At 43.9% G+C, this 17,108-nt stretch overlaps 1 protein-coding gene and 1 pseudogene across 10 annotated transcripts in view; one reads left to right on the top strand and one right to left on the bottom strand.

The window, feature by feature from the left end:
- The window catches only part of LOC103010720 (cyclin-Y-like protein 1), an 87,386-nt gene extending 86,040 nt beyond the window's left edge, over positions 1-1,346 (top strand). For all 10 annotated transcript variants that reach the window (XM_057544265.1, XM_057544268.1, XM_057544267.1 and 7 more), the window contains one exon: positions 838-1,346. In XM_057544265.1, the coding sequence (XP_057400248.1) occupies positions 838-954 (117 nt within the window). In that variant the 3' untranslated portion in view covers positions 955-1,346. The remainder of the gene's footprint in view (positions 1-837) is intronic.
- A 9,860-nt stretch (positions 1,347-11,206) lies between these two features.
- Positions 11,207-16,998, bottom strand: LOC130707714 (frizzled-5-like; annotated as a pseudogene).
- Between the last annotated feature and the right edge of the window lie 110 nt (positions 16,999-17,108).

Genomic DNA, 17,108 nt, shown 5'->3' with positions numbered 1-17,108 from the left:
ACTGTTTTTTACTCAGCTTGCAGTTCGTGTGTGTGTGTGTGTGTGTGTGTGTGTGTGTGTGTGTGTGTGTATCACAGTTCAGTCCCATGAGTTTATTAGACAAAGCATCCGTGGCTAACCTGAGAGACCTATACTTGGAAGGTATAATGTGGATTCAGATACTGGCTGTAGAAAGTACATGAGTTTTTAATATAAATGGTAACGTACATGGAACAAAGTAATACTTATGGCTTATGATTTTTGGTGGGTATACAGCAAAATTCACAACTGAAATGAACACATTTAAAATGGATACTTTCTGTGGTACCTTGGTGGTACTTTAGAATAAGATGTTTTTCTACCATAATTTATGTGCAAGTGAAATAGCACCTTTCAGCGCTTGTCATTAGACCTCTCCTACCTTCAGCACATACCTACCTGATTAAAATTTTCTTAGAGTATGTAATAACTAATGAAAACTGAATAGAAGTTGAATAGCTGAGTAAACACTGATTTTGCCCAAGTGTATGTCCATTACGTTTAAGGATCACGTGTGTAGGTAACAGATGATATTGCTATTAGGAGCCTATCATTAGGAACCCAATTTTTAAGTAACTCTAAGTTATTAGGGCAAGTTACCCCTTGCCCCAGCAATCTAATCATAGCCCTTAAAGGTTATTACCTTAGGGAATTGTCAGTTAGTGTAGATATCAGCTATCCAAAGTAGCAGTAACTATGAACTATCTAAACGAATGTAGATGTGTGGCTTATCAATGATGCTTTTTTTGTTTTTTTAAGGTCCGAACATTTTTTTTTCCCCCTAATTATACCTATGTTCTACCTGATTGACTTTCCTAGGCCATTTCCAGATTGTGTGACGACGAATACAAAGACGTGTGTAGAGCTGCTATGAGAAGGTCTTTCAGCGCTGATCATTTCATTGGTATTCGGCGCTCCAATGCCATCCTCTCTTAAGGGAGAAGTGAGGGGTTGTAACATCATAAACCCCTCGAAACAAGGACTGGAGAAATAGCACCTCTCCTGCTCAGAAACCAGCAAAGTTAGTATTTTCACCTTAAAGAAAGACATTGAATTCAAGAGACTCATGGACAAGCGAAGATTATGCTCATAGGAAAGAACGGGACCTCGTCAATGTAACACGCTCTTCTGTCCTTTTTATTGTAAACAGAGTTACAAAAACCACTCCAAAGCTAAAAGCTCCCAATCCATGCACAGATATCTGCTCCCAATCGACACACAGATATCTGATAGCTGAGAACTATGTGAGGTTTTTTAATTAATAGCTTAAATTTTTAGACTTTAAAGACTTTAGACTTTAACTATATAAAGACTTTTAACTATTTAAAGACTTTAGACTTTAACTATATAAAGACTTTTAACTATTTAAAGACTTTAGACTTTAACTATATAAAGACTTTTAACTATTTAAAGACTTTAGACTTTAACTATATAACTTCTATGTTTTTCTTGCCTCACTGTCCCATACTGCTGCATATTCCTTTAGAATCAGTGCAGTATTACCATCAAAAAATGGGACTCCAAAAAAAAACAAAAAAAAGAAAAAAACAAAAAAAACAAAAAAAAGAAAAAAACAAAAAAAACAAAAAAAAGAAAAAAACAAAAAAAACAAAAAAAAGAAAAAAACAAAAAAAACAAAAAAAAGAAAAAAACAAAAAAAAACAAAAAAAGAAAAAAAACAAAAAAAACAAAAAAAAGAAAAAAACAAAAAAAAACAAAAAAAGAAAAAAAACAAAAAAAACAAAAAAACAAAAAAAACAAAAAGAAAAAACAAAAAAAACGAACAAAAGAAAAAAACAAAAAAACGAACAAAAGAAAAAAACAACGAAAACAAACAAACAAACAAACAAAACAAAAAGAAAAAACAAAAAAAAACAAAAAGAAAAAAACAAAAAAAACGAACAAAAGAAAAAAACAAAAAAACGAACAAAAGAAAAAAACAAAGAAAAACGAAAACAAACAAAAAAACAAAAAAAAGAAAAAACAAAAAAAAGAAAAAACAAAAAAAAACAAAAAGAAAAAAACAAAAAAACGAACAAAAGAAAAAAACAAAGAAAAACGAAAACAAACAAAAAAAAACAAAAAAAACAAAGAAAAAACAAAAAAAGAAAAAAGCAAAAAAAACAAAAGAAAAAACAAAAAAAGAAAAAACAAAACAAAAAAAAGAAAAAAACAAAAACAAACAAACAAAAAAGAAACAAAAAAAGAAAAAACAAACAAAAACAAACAAACAAACAAACAAAAAAACAAAAACAACACACACAAAAAAAACATGGGACTCCTAACAACTCATAAAGCCAAACTTCGGAACAGACTGTTGTAGCATCGTTAGGTTTTGCAGGGTTCTTCCTCCCTACTATATCATTGAAGCTGCTAGTCATTATTGGCAATCAATTTAAACCAAAAAGCTGCTGAATAACACATGTCATCCAAATTCTTTGCAGGCAGTACTTATTAGCATATTAGCATGCTTGCGATCATAAACAGAGAAAGTAGGTTATTTCCTTCTATTGGGTCCATGCTGCATTTCTTGTTAACTATAATGGTGCTTCTGATTTTGTGATGATTTTCCTCTTTGTTCTATACTTGTATTAAAGGATATTTTCATAATTCCAGCCAACATGGTGGTCCAGTAATTAACAAGCCGGTGATGAAATAGAAGGTGTCCCAAAAGTCTTACAACAATTTTAAGCTTTAATATAGTGTGCTTGGATACTCCAGAACACTGTCGCAGAAGTATAAATGCTAGACTGGCAAAACATCACTTGAAACTTTAATCGAATTTCTTCTAAACTCATTTACTTTTGTACATTTTAAACATTAAGCTTTTATTTTTTAATTTTTTATTTTTTTAAATTAATGAATTTATTTAATGGCGTGTTGGGTCGTTTCTGTGTGAGGGCTTTCTCTAGTTGTGGCAAGCGGGGGCCACTCTTCATCGCGGTGCGCGGGCCTCTCACTGTCGCAGGCTCTCTTGTTGGGGACACAGGTTCGAGCCCTGGCTTGGGAAGGCCCGTGAGCCACAATTACTGAGCCTGCGCGTCTGGAGCCTGTGCTCCGCAACAAGAGAGGCCGCGATAATGAGAGGCCCGCGCACCGCGATGAAGAGTGGCCCCCACTTGCCACAACTAGAGAAAGCCCTCGCACAGAAACGAAGACCCAACACAGCCATAAATAAATAAATACATAAATTGTAAAAAATAAAAAATAAAACAATAAACGCTTAACGTTTAAAATTTACAAAACTAAATGAGTTTAGAAGAAATTCGATTAAACTTTCAAATGATGTTTTGTAAGTTTGTGGCATTTATACTTCTACAAGTATCAAAGCTTAAAATTGCACTAAGACTTGAGGGGATACCTCCCCTCCTCTTTTTAAAATAGTCCTTTGCAAGGCTGGGCTGCTTACCTGCTTGATCACCTAAGTTTCTTTTTTCTAGATTTGGTAAAGGAATTATGAACAACAGTGTTAATTCACATGTAATAAATTGAAAGGAACTGGACCCTAATAGTAGGGACAGGAGAGTAAGTGATACGAAACAGCTTTTCTATCCTGTGTGTTAACCTGGCTGTAGGTGTCTCACTTCAATTTCTATTTAAGAGGAAACATATAAACCTTAGGAACCCTTACCTCAGGCTTTAAAAGGCGGGAGGTCCAGTAATCAGTCTTTTTGGAGATTGGTAACGATGTCACCTAAACTTGAAATATTAAAAAAAAAAAAAAAAGTGTTCTCAACTATGTGAAATCTTTCTCCTCCTACCTTCTCAGATGTAATCCTAGGAATTTTGCCTGTAAACAAAGCATTTCTGGGCCAGAAGTACTTTCTCTCTTTATAGCAAGGCTTCACATTCTACTGAGTGCTGCAGGTTCCATCATTTTTAAGGGACAGAGACATAAATGATAAATTATGGTATATAAAATACTACAATCTACCACCTCAAAAAATATTGTTTATGGAGTTTGGAGCTTGGAAATTCAAGTACTGATTGCAGTTTTATTTTGAAAAGAATGCTACAACTTACGTGGTTTTTCTGCCTCATGTTTATATTAAAAGAAAAGCTAATAAACTCTATTTTAATTCAAATATATGGCTACTGTGTTTGTAACACTTCTCACTATTCACATAACATTACAACTCTGCCTAACTCAAATGTTTTCAGTCAGCTCTGATAGTCGGGCCTTAAAGCATTTTCAAACTAACCATTCATAAGTTGTTTTGACCCCTGCCTTTAGTTAAGATGTAGACATTTATTTCTTCAGCTTACGCTCTTTTCAACCTGAAGATAATCTAGTACACTTAAAATCACTGGCTACAGTGCTCAGTGGCATAATGCATTAGATGGCATTTTTGAATTGTTTGTTATGGTGCCAAGATGGAAATGCACATTGAAAGATAAAAGTAGGTAAATACACAGAGAAAGGAATTACAGGAATACTGTAGAATCAGAACTTGTTGTGTGAGGGTTTCAAGCAATTGAACAGGAAAGAAAATGGAAGAACAGGAAGCAGTAGAATTGTGGTTGCTGTTAAGAGGGTGACTTTTACACAAGCCACGTCATTTGACGTTAACCTGCTACTTCACTTAACATTCAGCTGGAAATACACCAGATCGCTAAAGGTTCTTTTAGACCCTAGCCACTGCACTTGAGCAATATTCCATCAGTCCTGATAGTATTGCCGTAGTATTTCATCCACCTTAGTTACCTTCCTAAGGTCACATCTTTAACTTTGTTCTTGTGAAGTTGCTGATGAGGAGAGATGATCTGATTTAGTACAGAAGGGGAAAAAAATCTATCACAAGTCACTGTTTATATCAATAGTTTGCACCGCGTAGTAATATGCCAGTTACTAAGCAGAAATGCTGACCTATCTCGAGTGGTCGAAGGTTTAAATTTATTTATTTATTTATTTTTGCTGTGTTGGGTCTTCGTTTCTGTGCGAGGGCTTTCTCTAGTTGCGGCGAGCGGGGGCCACTCTTCATCACGGTGCGCGGGCCTCTCACTATCACGGCCTCTCTTATTGCGGAGCACAGGCTCCAGACGCGCAGGCTCAGTAGTTGTGGCTCACGGGCTTAGTTGCTCCGCGGCATGTGGGATCTTCCCAGACCAGGGCTCGAACCCGTGTCCCCCTGCATTAGCAGGCAGATTCTCAACCACTGCGCCACCAGGGAAGCCCGGTCGAAGGTTTTAAAAAAAAAAAAAAAATGGGGGGTAGGAACATTGGGCATGACTGTAGCTTCAAGAACAAGTTGGTAGAATAAGGGGAATCGCTAAAAATTGCTTTTCCCCTTCAGCTTTAATTCTAGAGGCAATACAGCCATTTTAATAAATGGGAAATTGAGGCAACTTAAGGTAAAAATTTAAACATCACAAAGTAGGTTCTCCAACAAATATGGGGCATGGAAACTAGTTATTAAGAGGGTGGCAACTATGGCATTTTTTTCCAGATTTTTATACCGAGGAAGGGTTTGTTCCCTAAAGTAGTAAGACTATAAAAGAATATCTGACTACCTGAACTCAAATTTTATTTTTTCGCTTTTTAAAAAAAATGATTTTTCTCTATTGGAATACTGACATCTGTGCAATTTTAACTCTGGTATACCGTGAACTGAACTTTATTCTTTACAAGGAAAAGACAAAAGTTTGAAATGTATGTTTGAACCAAATTAAATTGCCATTTTTGTATGTTAAATTCATGTGGTTGACCCTAAGACAACTTCTTAGGGCCCAGTGTTTCTGGTTAAGAGAAATGTTTTCCACCCTGTATCAGAGTCCATCATGACCCTATTCTTTCACATTTACTCCTAATGTACCCTGTATGCCCATTATTGAAATTCAACAGCACTAAATCCTAGTTTTACAACAGGTCAAATTTCATTTCTTAGTTTTCCCATTCTATAAAATATACCATTCCTTGATTTTTGAAAAATGCTGAAGCCAGTATTTACTGGAAAACAATTCACTCTGTATTCAGGTTATGCAATGTTTTTGGAAATGTTTACCTATAGCGTGTAGGTTAGCTAAAATCTTTCATCACCCAAGACTTCACTCTAACCCCATGTAAAATGACTACGACTGTTCCCTCACCCAGAAGCCGCATTCTTGAGTATAGAGCTATTTGGTAAAGCACTTGACAGCTGGTAGGGGCTCTCCCAGGGGTAAGTGCTAATTTCTATGCAGAATCTGTAGATTACACCCAGCATCTATCAAGTTAAGGATTAGATCACCTAAAATCTGAACTGTTAGCCACTCACCAGCCTGGCCAGCCTGACACCGTGCCAGCAAGAATACAAAAGATCTAGGAGCCCTTCAGAGACACCTGGTCCCTTGTACACAGGTGCAATCTGTTTGGCTTCTGAGGCAATTTCCACTAGTCCATTTTAAATGGGTTTGGCAGATGAGATAACAGGTACTTCATGTGAAAGAAATGTTATGAATACCAGTTTATGGTTTAGGATCTCTAACATGCCGAAAGAACCAGGAAAGTGAAGTAGTATAGAAATTAAGAGAAATCCAGAGTCAAATGAAAAGAGGTTAATGTTCTTTAAAAAAAAAAAAAAAAAGAACAGGTTAGGTGATTACTTAACTGCTGTGAGGGCAGCTAAATAATTTGAATGTGATTAGAGAAAGTCAGTGACAGCCTCAGGACCTAAGGTCCTCAAGAATATGTCGATCTCTACTTCAAGACCTCAAATTACTCTGCTAGCTTTTTCTTACAACATCTATTCCTTCATCTTACCGTTCTCAATTCTACTGACCTTTACTTCTAGCTCCCCAGATGGTGGCCCTTGATCTCCTCACTGTGGGAACCGACTCTTCCAAACGCAGGGCATCAGTGTTTTGTCCACCTCCCACTGCCCTCTCTCAACAAGGTCATCTCAGCTTCACCCTTTGACTCTCTGCTCGTGTCCAATGTGGCAGTGCTTGATGTTGGTTACTACTGTGACCCATTTCTAAAACACTATCACCAGGTTCCAGGAAATACAGGATTTATGTGGCTCACGGGCTAACTGGCCCCTTGTAATCCCCTTTAATCAACTACTTGAGCCCTCCTGTGTTCCCACAAAGTAGTTGTTCCCAATTTGCTGCACTCACTCCCCTGATCTGCCCACAACCCTAGATGTATCTCCTCAGGCTAGGCAGCAACCCCACCTTCCAAACTCCAAAACTCATTTCATCTGGCATTAGGAATAGATGCCTCACTTCTTAAGGTAACCCCTCTCATCTAAGGGAGAGGATTCCATCCCAACTCTTCAAATCAAATTTCTATATCCAACACCCCCACCACCAGGATGGTGGTGAGGATGGGGCAATTTGACCTTCCTCAGCCCTTGACATGTCCTAGTGTTTCTCAAGATGTGGTCTCCAGACCACCTGCCTCTCATGGGCTGAAAGTCCCTGTAAGAAATGAAGCTTCTCTAAATGCAATGTGGAATCCTAGAACAGATAAAGAACATCAGTGGAAAATCTGGTGAAATCCAAATGAAGTCTGGAGTTAACAGTAGTGCGTTAATGTTGACTTCTTAGTTTAACAAATGTGCTATGATAATATGTTACTATTAAGGCAAAATGGATATATCTTTGCAACTTTTCTGTAAACCTAAAATAATTCTAAAAGTTTACTAAAACAGAACCAAAAGACCTAATTCTTGGATCCCAAATTAATCTCAATTCCTGGAGCTGAAGCCTGGGAATCTACATTTCTAATAGGAACCCCAAATGATTCTTATGCAGACACAAATTTGAAAACTAGTCTTTCAATTCCCTTTCCATTCCATGCCTGAATGGCTGCTTCCTCCTTGTTTTACTTACCTTAACCTGATTGAATCTTTTAGATCCTCTCAACCCTAAAATATAAGTACTATCATTATCCCCCTTTCACAGATGAGAAAGTACTAAGATGCAGTACACAAATGAAGTACTAAGAGCTTAAGTAATTTGTTCAGGATCAACAGCCCATGAATGATGGAGCTGGGAGTTGAATCCCTAATCAGTCTAGCTCCCAAATCTATGCACAGAACCATTCTACTTCCTCTCATTCTGTTGCACGTAAGAGCTCTGTAACTAAATCACTAAAAGAAGCATTATTACCTATTTCTCCAACTTCCTAAGTCCAGCAGTGCCCCCCTTTTCCACTGGGGGGAATGAACAACGAGAAAGCACTGGGAAGACGTGCCCACTAGAGACCTGTCCGGGTCAGGCACAGCGGCTCTTGCACCAGGATCCAGCTCAACTGCTGTATTTTCTGTTCTCCCAAATGCCCTAACATGTACCAATCTAATAATGCTCATAGTACTCACTTTGATGCTAAATTAACTATCTCAGGTTTACTAAGCATCGGTCCAGATTGTCAGGGAAGTGCCAACTCTAAATCAATTTACAGTTGGCCCTCCGTATCCACAGGTTCTGCATCAGTGGATTCAACCAACCATGGACTGAAAATATTTAGGGAAAAAAATTTCAGAAAGTTACAGAAAGCAAAACTTGAATTTGCTGCACACCACCAACCATTTGCATTATATTTACAACTACTTACTTAGGATTTGTATTTGGTGTTATAAGTAATCTAGACATGACTTAAAGTATAAAGGAGGGTGCGGGGGAAGATGGGAGGATTGTGCGTAGGTTATATGTAAATACTGCACCGTTTTTTTTTTTTTTTTTTTTTTAGAAATTCACGTTCTTATTGATTGATTGATTGATTGCTGTGTTGGGTCTTCATTTCTGTGCGAGGGCTTTCTCTAGTTGTGGCAAGTGGGGACCACTCTTCATCGCGTCGCGCGGGCCTCTCACTATCGCGGCCTCTCTTGTTGCGGAGCACAGGCTCCAGACGCGCAGGCTCAGTAATTTGTGGCTCACGGGCCCAGTTGCTCTGTGGCATGTGGGATCTTCCCAGACCAGGGCTCGAACCCGTGTCCCCTGCATTGGCAGGCAGATTCTCAACCACTGCACCACCAGGGAAACCCATGCACCGTTTTATATAAGGGACTTGAGCATCCATGGATTTTGGTATGGGGTGGCACGGGGGGGAGGGAGACTACTGGAACCAATTACCCACAAATACAGAGGGAGAACCATATAGCCTCTTATCTTATCTGGGTTCCCTGACTTGTATTTAGACCTTAATACAAAGTTGTGGATCTAACTGCTGAATGATGAAGTTTTGGGAGTTTCTGACTGCAAACCAGACACACACAACAACAGCAGCACTTCTATCCAAATTGCTTCAGTACAGAGTATAGATGGAGGGTTGATAAAATAGAACACAATCTCAGGTAATGTCTCTGTTCTTATGTGTATTTTCCTTCATTTCTTCAAGTGAATCATGAAACAATCACAGGATCAGCAGGAGAAACCTATGAAGTATATTCAGGTAAAACATGTTTTCATTAGTTCTCCTTCTGGTGATTGGAATTTCTTTGATTTTATTATCCATAAAAACGTTGCCACTTATATTCAAAGTACATCCGAGAAATCTGATCATGAAGTTAGAATGCACATACCTCCTTCAGATACTCTTAGAAAAGTGTCTCTCCATGAAAGCATGAGAAAAATACTTGTACAGCATCTTATTTGCTTTACCATTGCTTTAATGCACTTTAAAATTTATCTACATTAATTGGGAACAAAGAAACAAAAATAGACATTTCTTTGTTTTTCATAAATAACTACTCTCCATATTTGATAAAAATCTCAAAGCATTATTTTAACTTCCCACAAATATAATACATACAATTTCTTTTTTTCTGAAATAATAAGGTCAGCAAATTAAGTATCTTGACACTAATATAACCACATACAACTGCTATTCTACTGACTTCCAGGAACAAAACAAAAACAGAAAACTTCTTATCAAGATGCTCTGGGTTTCCTTTTGCTAGTGTTAGGGATCTGGAATTATAATCACCTGCCAGTAATAATTTTATAGATTCTAGTTGATTGTCTACAAATAAAATATCGCTGGCTCTGCTTTGTGAGTTCTGGATTTGACATGACACTGACAATACCGCATGGGACAGGCACTATACACACATGGAAATCAGAAAAAGTACTGAATGCCCTGGACTCGAACTACTGACTCAGTATGTGCCTCACTTGGCTCAGTAATAAATTCACCTGCACCAAACCCGTATCAAAAGTCACTACATCTCTCATATATATAATATATATTATTTATATACACACCCACAACACATACACACTATACATACAGTTTGTAACAACATGAAGTAATATTGTCTTCAAATGATGTACCACAGACTGAAATAAATCCTGTAATTGTCATCAAGCTGCTAGAAGCTTTTGAGAGTTCTGAGCCAGGTTACTTAGTTACTTGCATCCTGCCTACCCTTCATTCACCCTGCTTTAATGTCTTGGTAGCTTTTTCTTTCAAAACCACCCTCCTCAACCCAGGCGTATTTCGTTCCCAGGATCACTTGATTGGACTTTGGAGGCAAGAAAGGGCATGCAGGGGGAGCAGGAAATCCTCAGCCACTGTACCTCACACCTGCCTAGATTTGTGATGTTCTCTGTCCTGTTGGCCACATTCGGTGTTAGAAAGCAGTTATTCAAAGCTTTGTCCCTCCTACCCCCCTTGGTCTTTCTGTAGAGCACAAAAGTGAAAGAAGCCTCTTTAGCAGGGGTAGCAGTTCATTAAAATATACAACTACATTTCCTAGCTCTGGGGTTCCCATTCTGTACTTGAGACTGCAGGTCACGGATGCTGTTATTAAGGTGCGGTGTGGGATCGATCCATGAGGTTTTCTCCTGGCAGCCGCTGTCAGGATTAGTGCAGCCCTAGCCCAGGAGGAAACGGCCTAATGAATACCAACTTGGAAACAGTGGTGTCAGCACGTTATTTAAGCTTGTACATTGCTCACAATTACACACAACACACACACAGGCTTATCTCTGGAAACGACTACGAGAAAACATGACAAAGGTTTGCAAGGATAAACCAATAAGGCACCAAGAATACTTATTTTCAGCCAATTTAGACAACTTCAAAGTGTGAGGTTAATAATAGAAATTAAAATGACTTCCTAAGTCTTATCAACTGATTTACTGAGAGGTTACATATTAGTTCCTTCTAAATCTTTACCCCCTAATCTGTGATGGGAGACGTTGCTTACAATTGAACCACGAAAGGGACAGCCCAAAAGATGTACATGTGAAACTAAACTGGGCCTTAAATCCTCACTAAAATCACAGAGCTGGCTATGAAGAAGCTGCTAAACCACCCCACAACCTTCCATTTTATAATTGTTTTCACGAGTATGGATTGTTTGCCTAATAAAAATAAAAATCAGAAGAAAACAGCATATGAGATGGAAATAGGGGGCGACCATAAATAGATGGGCTTCTCTGCCCTGGGTAGCGGGAGGGGTGGCTGAGGTAAGACTTGAGGGAAGCAGGTGGGCTTCATCTTTGAGGGAAGGGAGGGGGAGAGCAGCGGTGAGAACAGAGGCTGAAAACACAGGCAGCTCTGAGAGTTGGCCTGGACCTAGACCTCCAAATGCATTACCTGTATTGCCTCTCCTTGGCTTAGTATCCTTTGTCTTAACTGTCTTTTTTTTTTTTTTTTTAAAGTAAATTGGTTGTTCTTTTTAGGTTTGGTATGTTGCCAAAATGAAAAATAGTTGTTTTAACAGGAAGAATTAAATCACTTCAACCACATCATCCCACAACTTTTAGATACATTCTGCATCATCTTTACACTCCTCCACAAAAAAAAAAAAAAAAAAAAAAAGGAAGAGGAAAAACCCAAATTAGGCACAATGACCTAAGGCAGCAGAATAATCTATGTACTTTCTGGGAAGACATGTTAACTGAGGGAAGAGGTCAAGGTGATCAGAAAAGTTCCTCATTTGAAAAACAAGAGAGGAACTGGCCCTCAGGCAGGGGATCTATTTCAAGGTTCTAAGAAGCTTCTGAACAAGTAGAGGAATTAGATGTGCAAAAAGTTCTGTAGCTCTGTGTACAAGGTTTTGTCGAATATACTGAAATTTTGATTCAGAGGATGAGTGTGTAAGAGCAGTGCATTTTTATAAACGTGAATAGCTTTTGAAAGTCCATGAAAACTATAACACCAGGCTTCTTTCCACCAGCAAAGTGCTTAAATACACTATGGAAACTATACACTTGTTTACTTAATATCCATAATGTAAAAACTGACCTGGGCTTAAATCTGACTTTTCCAACTTTGGTATAAATGAAGCGCAAATCCCTACACTTGTTGTTTTTCTAGGGAGACATCCTCAAATTTTAATTGTTTTTGCCATTTTAGCTTCTTAAATTTAGTCCCCACTCAGTCCTGCTCACTGGTATTCTGCTGGCCAATGCACTGTCACCCCCTTCCCCAGTAATGGCCTCACACTCTTCTTGAATGAATGGTTAAATAGATTAGGAAAGCAAACAGAATTTTTAACAGTAAAGTATGTATGCGTGGTGTGTGTACGTGTGTATTCATCAATACATAGGCTTTCATATATAAATGAGGGAATGGTTCAACAGATTAGAAAAGCAAACAGAGTTCTCTAACAGTAAAGTGTGTGCTCATCACTATATAGGCTTTCTCAGAAGAGGAGGAAGAGAAAAATATATTGAGGTGGGGGGGGGGGGAAACAGCTTTCCTTTTGCTACACTGATCCATGTTTTAAAAGCTTATGCAAGGGTGTTATGGGTCTCATTTGTTTTCAGAGGCCGCAGAGAGCAGTGTCTCGACGCTTTTGGAATATCTGGCTGTAATCTAGATCAAAGTCCAGGGACACTTATTTTCCCCCATCGCTGCCAGTGTTTGTTCACAGGTAGCCAGCCTCCCTCCCCCCGGGTCAAGCACCTCCTTCAAGGGTGGGTGTGGTTTCTAATCACAGCTCTCCAGGAGAGGAGGAATAAGAAAAGCAAAAAGACTGTTTAACATGATAAAGGAGGTGGGTTGGGGGTGGAGCAGATAAGAGAGGTGTTGGAAATTTACTTAATTACAGGAGGTATATCCATTTTAGTCCTTAAATGTAAAAAGGAGCCCTCTTCAGCACTATCGCTAAGTCCTTCCAGAAGAAGGAAGTGGGTTTATTTTTACCAAAATGTTAACACAAGTTTAAAAAAGTGGGATCACCGAAGCCTATTAAGAACCACCCACTCCTCCGGCACAAAGCTGCCATCTTAACAGTCTAGAATTCAAGTTCAACCAATCACCATCCCTTAGGTTCGCACTCTTCCAAATATTTATTCCGGACACTGCAATGCTACCTCTAACTTATTCAAGCAAAGCTGGCACTGTTAAGAATGAGAATGATTACAAGTACTACAGAGAAGAAACCGAAGCTTGCTAAACGAAGCTAGGACGGACACATTAGAATCTCTAAACATTGCCTAACCTTGTCACTTTCCGGAGGCCCTAACCACATTATGCTCCCCTGCTCCTTGGTGTGACTTAGGGTGTCCCCTAACTTAGGAACTATAAACAGGGACAAGCAGCTCACCTTAAAGCATCTTGGACACTTTAAGCAGTGGAAGGAGAAACAACCTGGAAAAGCACACGGAACAACTTCCCAGTCACAGCAACTTTCACTGTTCACATTATGTTTAAAGACACAAGTATAGGAAATATATTTTCCCAATTTAGACCACACAGTTCAAAGACACCTGAACCAAGTGGAACTTCATTATAATGCCAACTTTAGGATTGTAAAGCCCCCAAAGCAAAGGTAAATTTTGTTGCCAAAATGCAACAAAGTTAAAAATTAAGAAAACTACATATAAATTAAAAACAGGGTTCCTCTTGAAAAGGCAGTAAGATAGAACAGACGTGAGCTGAGCCCCTTTGAGAAGTCCTGGGACAGGTACTCGCCTTGAAACGGTCCCTTTCCCCTCTCTCCAAGTTGCCCCGGGAGGGGGCATCAGCACCAAGAAGGTAAACGGAAGTGACCTTGGCAAAGCTACCAAACAAAACAACCTCCCTCCCTCAACTCCCGGCCCCGGTCCCGGTCCCTCGGCCTCGGCCTCCTCCTACACGTGCGACAAGGACACCTGCTTGTGGTAGGCGGCGGCGGCGGGGCCCGGCGGCGCGGTCCTGCCCGTGAGCGCTGCGCTCGCCTCGGCGTAGTCCCCGGCGGCCGTGGCGCCGCCGCTCTTGTGGCCCCGCCGCGGGCGGCAGCAGCAGCGGCTGGTGAAGCGCCGCCACGACTCCACAGTCTTGCCGGACCAAATCCAAACGCCCGACGTGATGCCCACCACAAGGCACATGAGGTACTTGAGCATGAGCACCCAGTACTCGGGCTTGGCGCGCGGCTGGCCGGAGTCCGGGCCGGGGCACGCGCAGGTGAGCGCAGCCTCCCAGCTCTCGCGATAGTGCTGTTCGTACAGGTAGCCGGCCACCACGATGCTGGCTGGCACAGTGTAGAGCAACGTGAAGATGCCGATGCGGATCATGAGCTTCTCCAGCTTGTCCGTCTTGGTGCCGCCCTCCTGGATGACGCTGCGGATGCGGAAGAGCGACACGAAGCCCGCCAGGAGGAAGAGCGTGCCCACCAGCAGGTAGAGCACCAGCGGGCCCAGCACGAAGCTGCGCAGCGAGTTCAGGTTCTGGTTCCCCACGTAGCAGATGCCGGCCACCGGGTCCCCGTCCACGGAGCTCAGTGCCAGCGCAGTGATGGACTTGACACTGGGGATGAGCCACGCGGCCAGGTGGAAGTACTGCGCATAGCCCACAATGGCCTCGTTGCCCCACTTCATGCCAGCCGCCAAGAACCAGGTGAGCGACAGGATGACCCACCAGATGGAGCTGGCCATGCCAAAGAAGTAGACCAAGCAGGAAGACGACAGTGCACAGCGCAGGGCCCGTTGTCTCGTAGTGGATGTGGCTGTGCTCGCGGCTGCAGGCGACGCTGGCATGGCCCACGACCAGGCGCACCAGGAAGCCCAGAGACACGCACAGGTAGCAGGCTGACAGGAAGATGATGGGGCGCTCAGGGTAGCGGAAGCGTTCCATGTCTATTAAGAAGGTGGCCACCGTGGTGGAGGTGGAGATGAAGCACAGTACAGACCACAGGCCGATCCAGAAGGGGGCGAACGTGCGCTCGTCGGGGCTGAAGGACGGCTGGTAGCAGGGCACCGCGCAGTTGGGTACCTGGCCCGTCCTCACCTTGTTGTAAAGCGGGTGCGACTCCTTGAGAATGGGCACGAAGGGCTCGCGGCACTTGCACACCGACGGGCCCCTGGCGGCGCAGTCGCTCCCCGAGGCCGGCGACCCCGGCAGGCCTGAGAGGGTGGGCTTGGCCGGGAAGGGCCTGGGGGGCGCCATGGTGGCCTCGCTGCGGTTGTAATCCATGCACAGGACCTCGGCGTCGCGGCCCAGCACTGGAAGGCGGTCGCAGCTCATGCGATCCGGCCAGGCAAAGCCATACTGGCGCAGGAGCGGCGAGCAGCCGGCCTTGGCGCGCTCGCACACCGAGCGGCAGGGCGGCAGCGGCTTGTGGTAGTCGGGCAGGCAGATGGGCGTGTACATGGAGCACAGGAAGAAACGCAGGTCCGGCGAGCAGTGGATCTCCACCAGCGGCCAGAACTGGTGCACCTCCAGACCCGCCTCGTCCTGCGTGTCGTGGTTGAACTGGTTGGGCATGTGCGTCAGGTTGTAGCTGATGCCGCGGCACATGGCACTGTGATTTCCTGGCACACCGGGGCCTTGGAGGCGGCCGCCGCCCGGCCCGCCAGCTGCGCTAGGAGCAGCAGCAGCAGCGAAGGCGGCGCGGACGGGTCAGGCCGAGCCATAGCCCCCTCCCTCCCCTCGTCTCCCGCAGCCCGCGCGGGGCCAGCTCAGGCAGGGGAAACCGGGATCCGGGCTTCCCTCTCCGCCGACTTGTGTGGCGCCGGGACTGGCAACCTGTTGGTTTCTTTTTCTTCTAAAGAAATCCGTCCAAAGATAAACTGTTTCGGGAGGGCACTGCCTCCGCAGGGAGCGCTCAGCTCTTCGCTGGATAGGGCTGGGGAGGGACGGTTAGGGCTCCGATTCCAAGGAAAGGACTCTTTAAAAAAGAAGGTGGGGGAGAAGAATTGCAACCACTCCCAATTAGAGGGGCGTCAACGGCACAATCCCCGCAAGCGGTCTCCAAAACTCTAAGTTAACCTCTCTCCCTCCCCTCCCCTCCACCTCCAGGAACCAAACTACAGACTCCCCGCCCCTCACCCCGCCTCCCTTCTCGCAGGGCCTGCCAGCCTGCACCCCAAGGTCAGAGCGCTCAGCCCCCCGGAAAAGGGCAGAGGACCGGGAAAAGAACGGGGAGAAGGGGAAGGCGCGGGCTCTCACCTCTGAGGATCCTGAGAGAAGCAGATAGTCCGTAGGCAGCCTGGGCCCTCCGTCTCTGGGACACTTCGCTCAGAAACGCGACTCAGAGACAGGCTGGCATCGGGAAAGTTTGGCGATAGGCTGGGTACCCGAGGAGGCAGCACATGGCAGCAGGTGGGGGCGTCTCAGAGAGGGGGTCGCCCCCTGAACGAGGTCGCCGCAGACCGGTCATTCGCCCTCACCTCCTCCGGGGCCCCCCGCATGATCCGGGCGGGGCAGGACGGGGGGCAGGCCGTGCGTTCCACCAGGGTCCGGGAGCCGGACGGAGGGCGAGCGCGCCTGGCAGCACCTGGGCAAGAGGAAGGCGGTGTGCGGCGACCGGGGGATCCCGCCGCCTCACAGCACGGCGAGCAGCCAGCGCTGGCCCCGCCGGGACTGCATGGTGCGCGTCCGCCGCCGCGTCCCGCCCGCCGCTCTTCTCCTCCCCTGCAGGGGGATCCGCGCTCCAGCGGACTCCTGGGGGCGGTGGCGGTTCTCCCGGGACGCGCCGGGCTCCGCTCCTCCCCCGCGCTCTAGCACCCTTTGGCCCACCTCCGGCGGGTATTGAACTGCGCGCGGCGGCGGCGGCGGCGGCGGCGCTGGCCGCAGTGGAGTCACGGCCTCGGGCTGACTGGCCTCTCCCGTCCAGCCTGGGTCACCTGCTTCTAATGCCCGCCGGGAGGCTCCGCCCCGGCCCCGCCCCTTCGCGCTGGGGCTCGGTTGGTGGGCCGCCCCGCCACGCTCTCCGCGCGTCCCCGCCCACTGCCCC

Source organism: Balaenoptera acutorostrata, chromosome 3, assembly GCF_949987535.1.
Source record: "Balaenoptera acutorostrata chromosome 3, mBalAcu1.1, whole genome shotgun sequence".
Taxonomy (NCBI): Eukaryota; Metazoa; Chordata; class Mammalia; order Artiodactyla; family Balaenopteridae; genus Balaenoptera; species Balaenoptera acutorostrata.
This window is presented reverse-complemented; position numbering and strand designations above follow the sequence as displayed.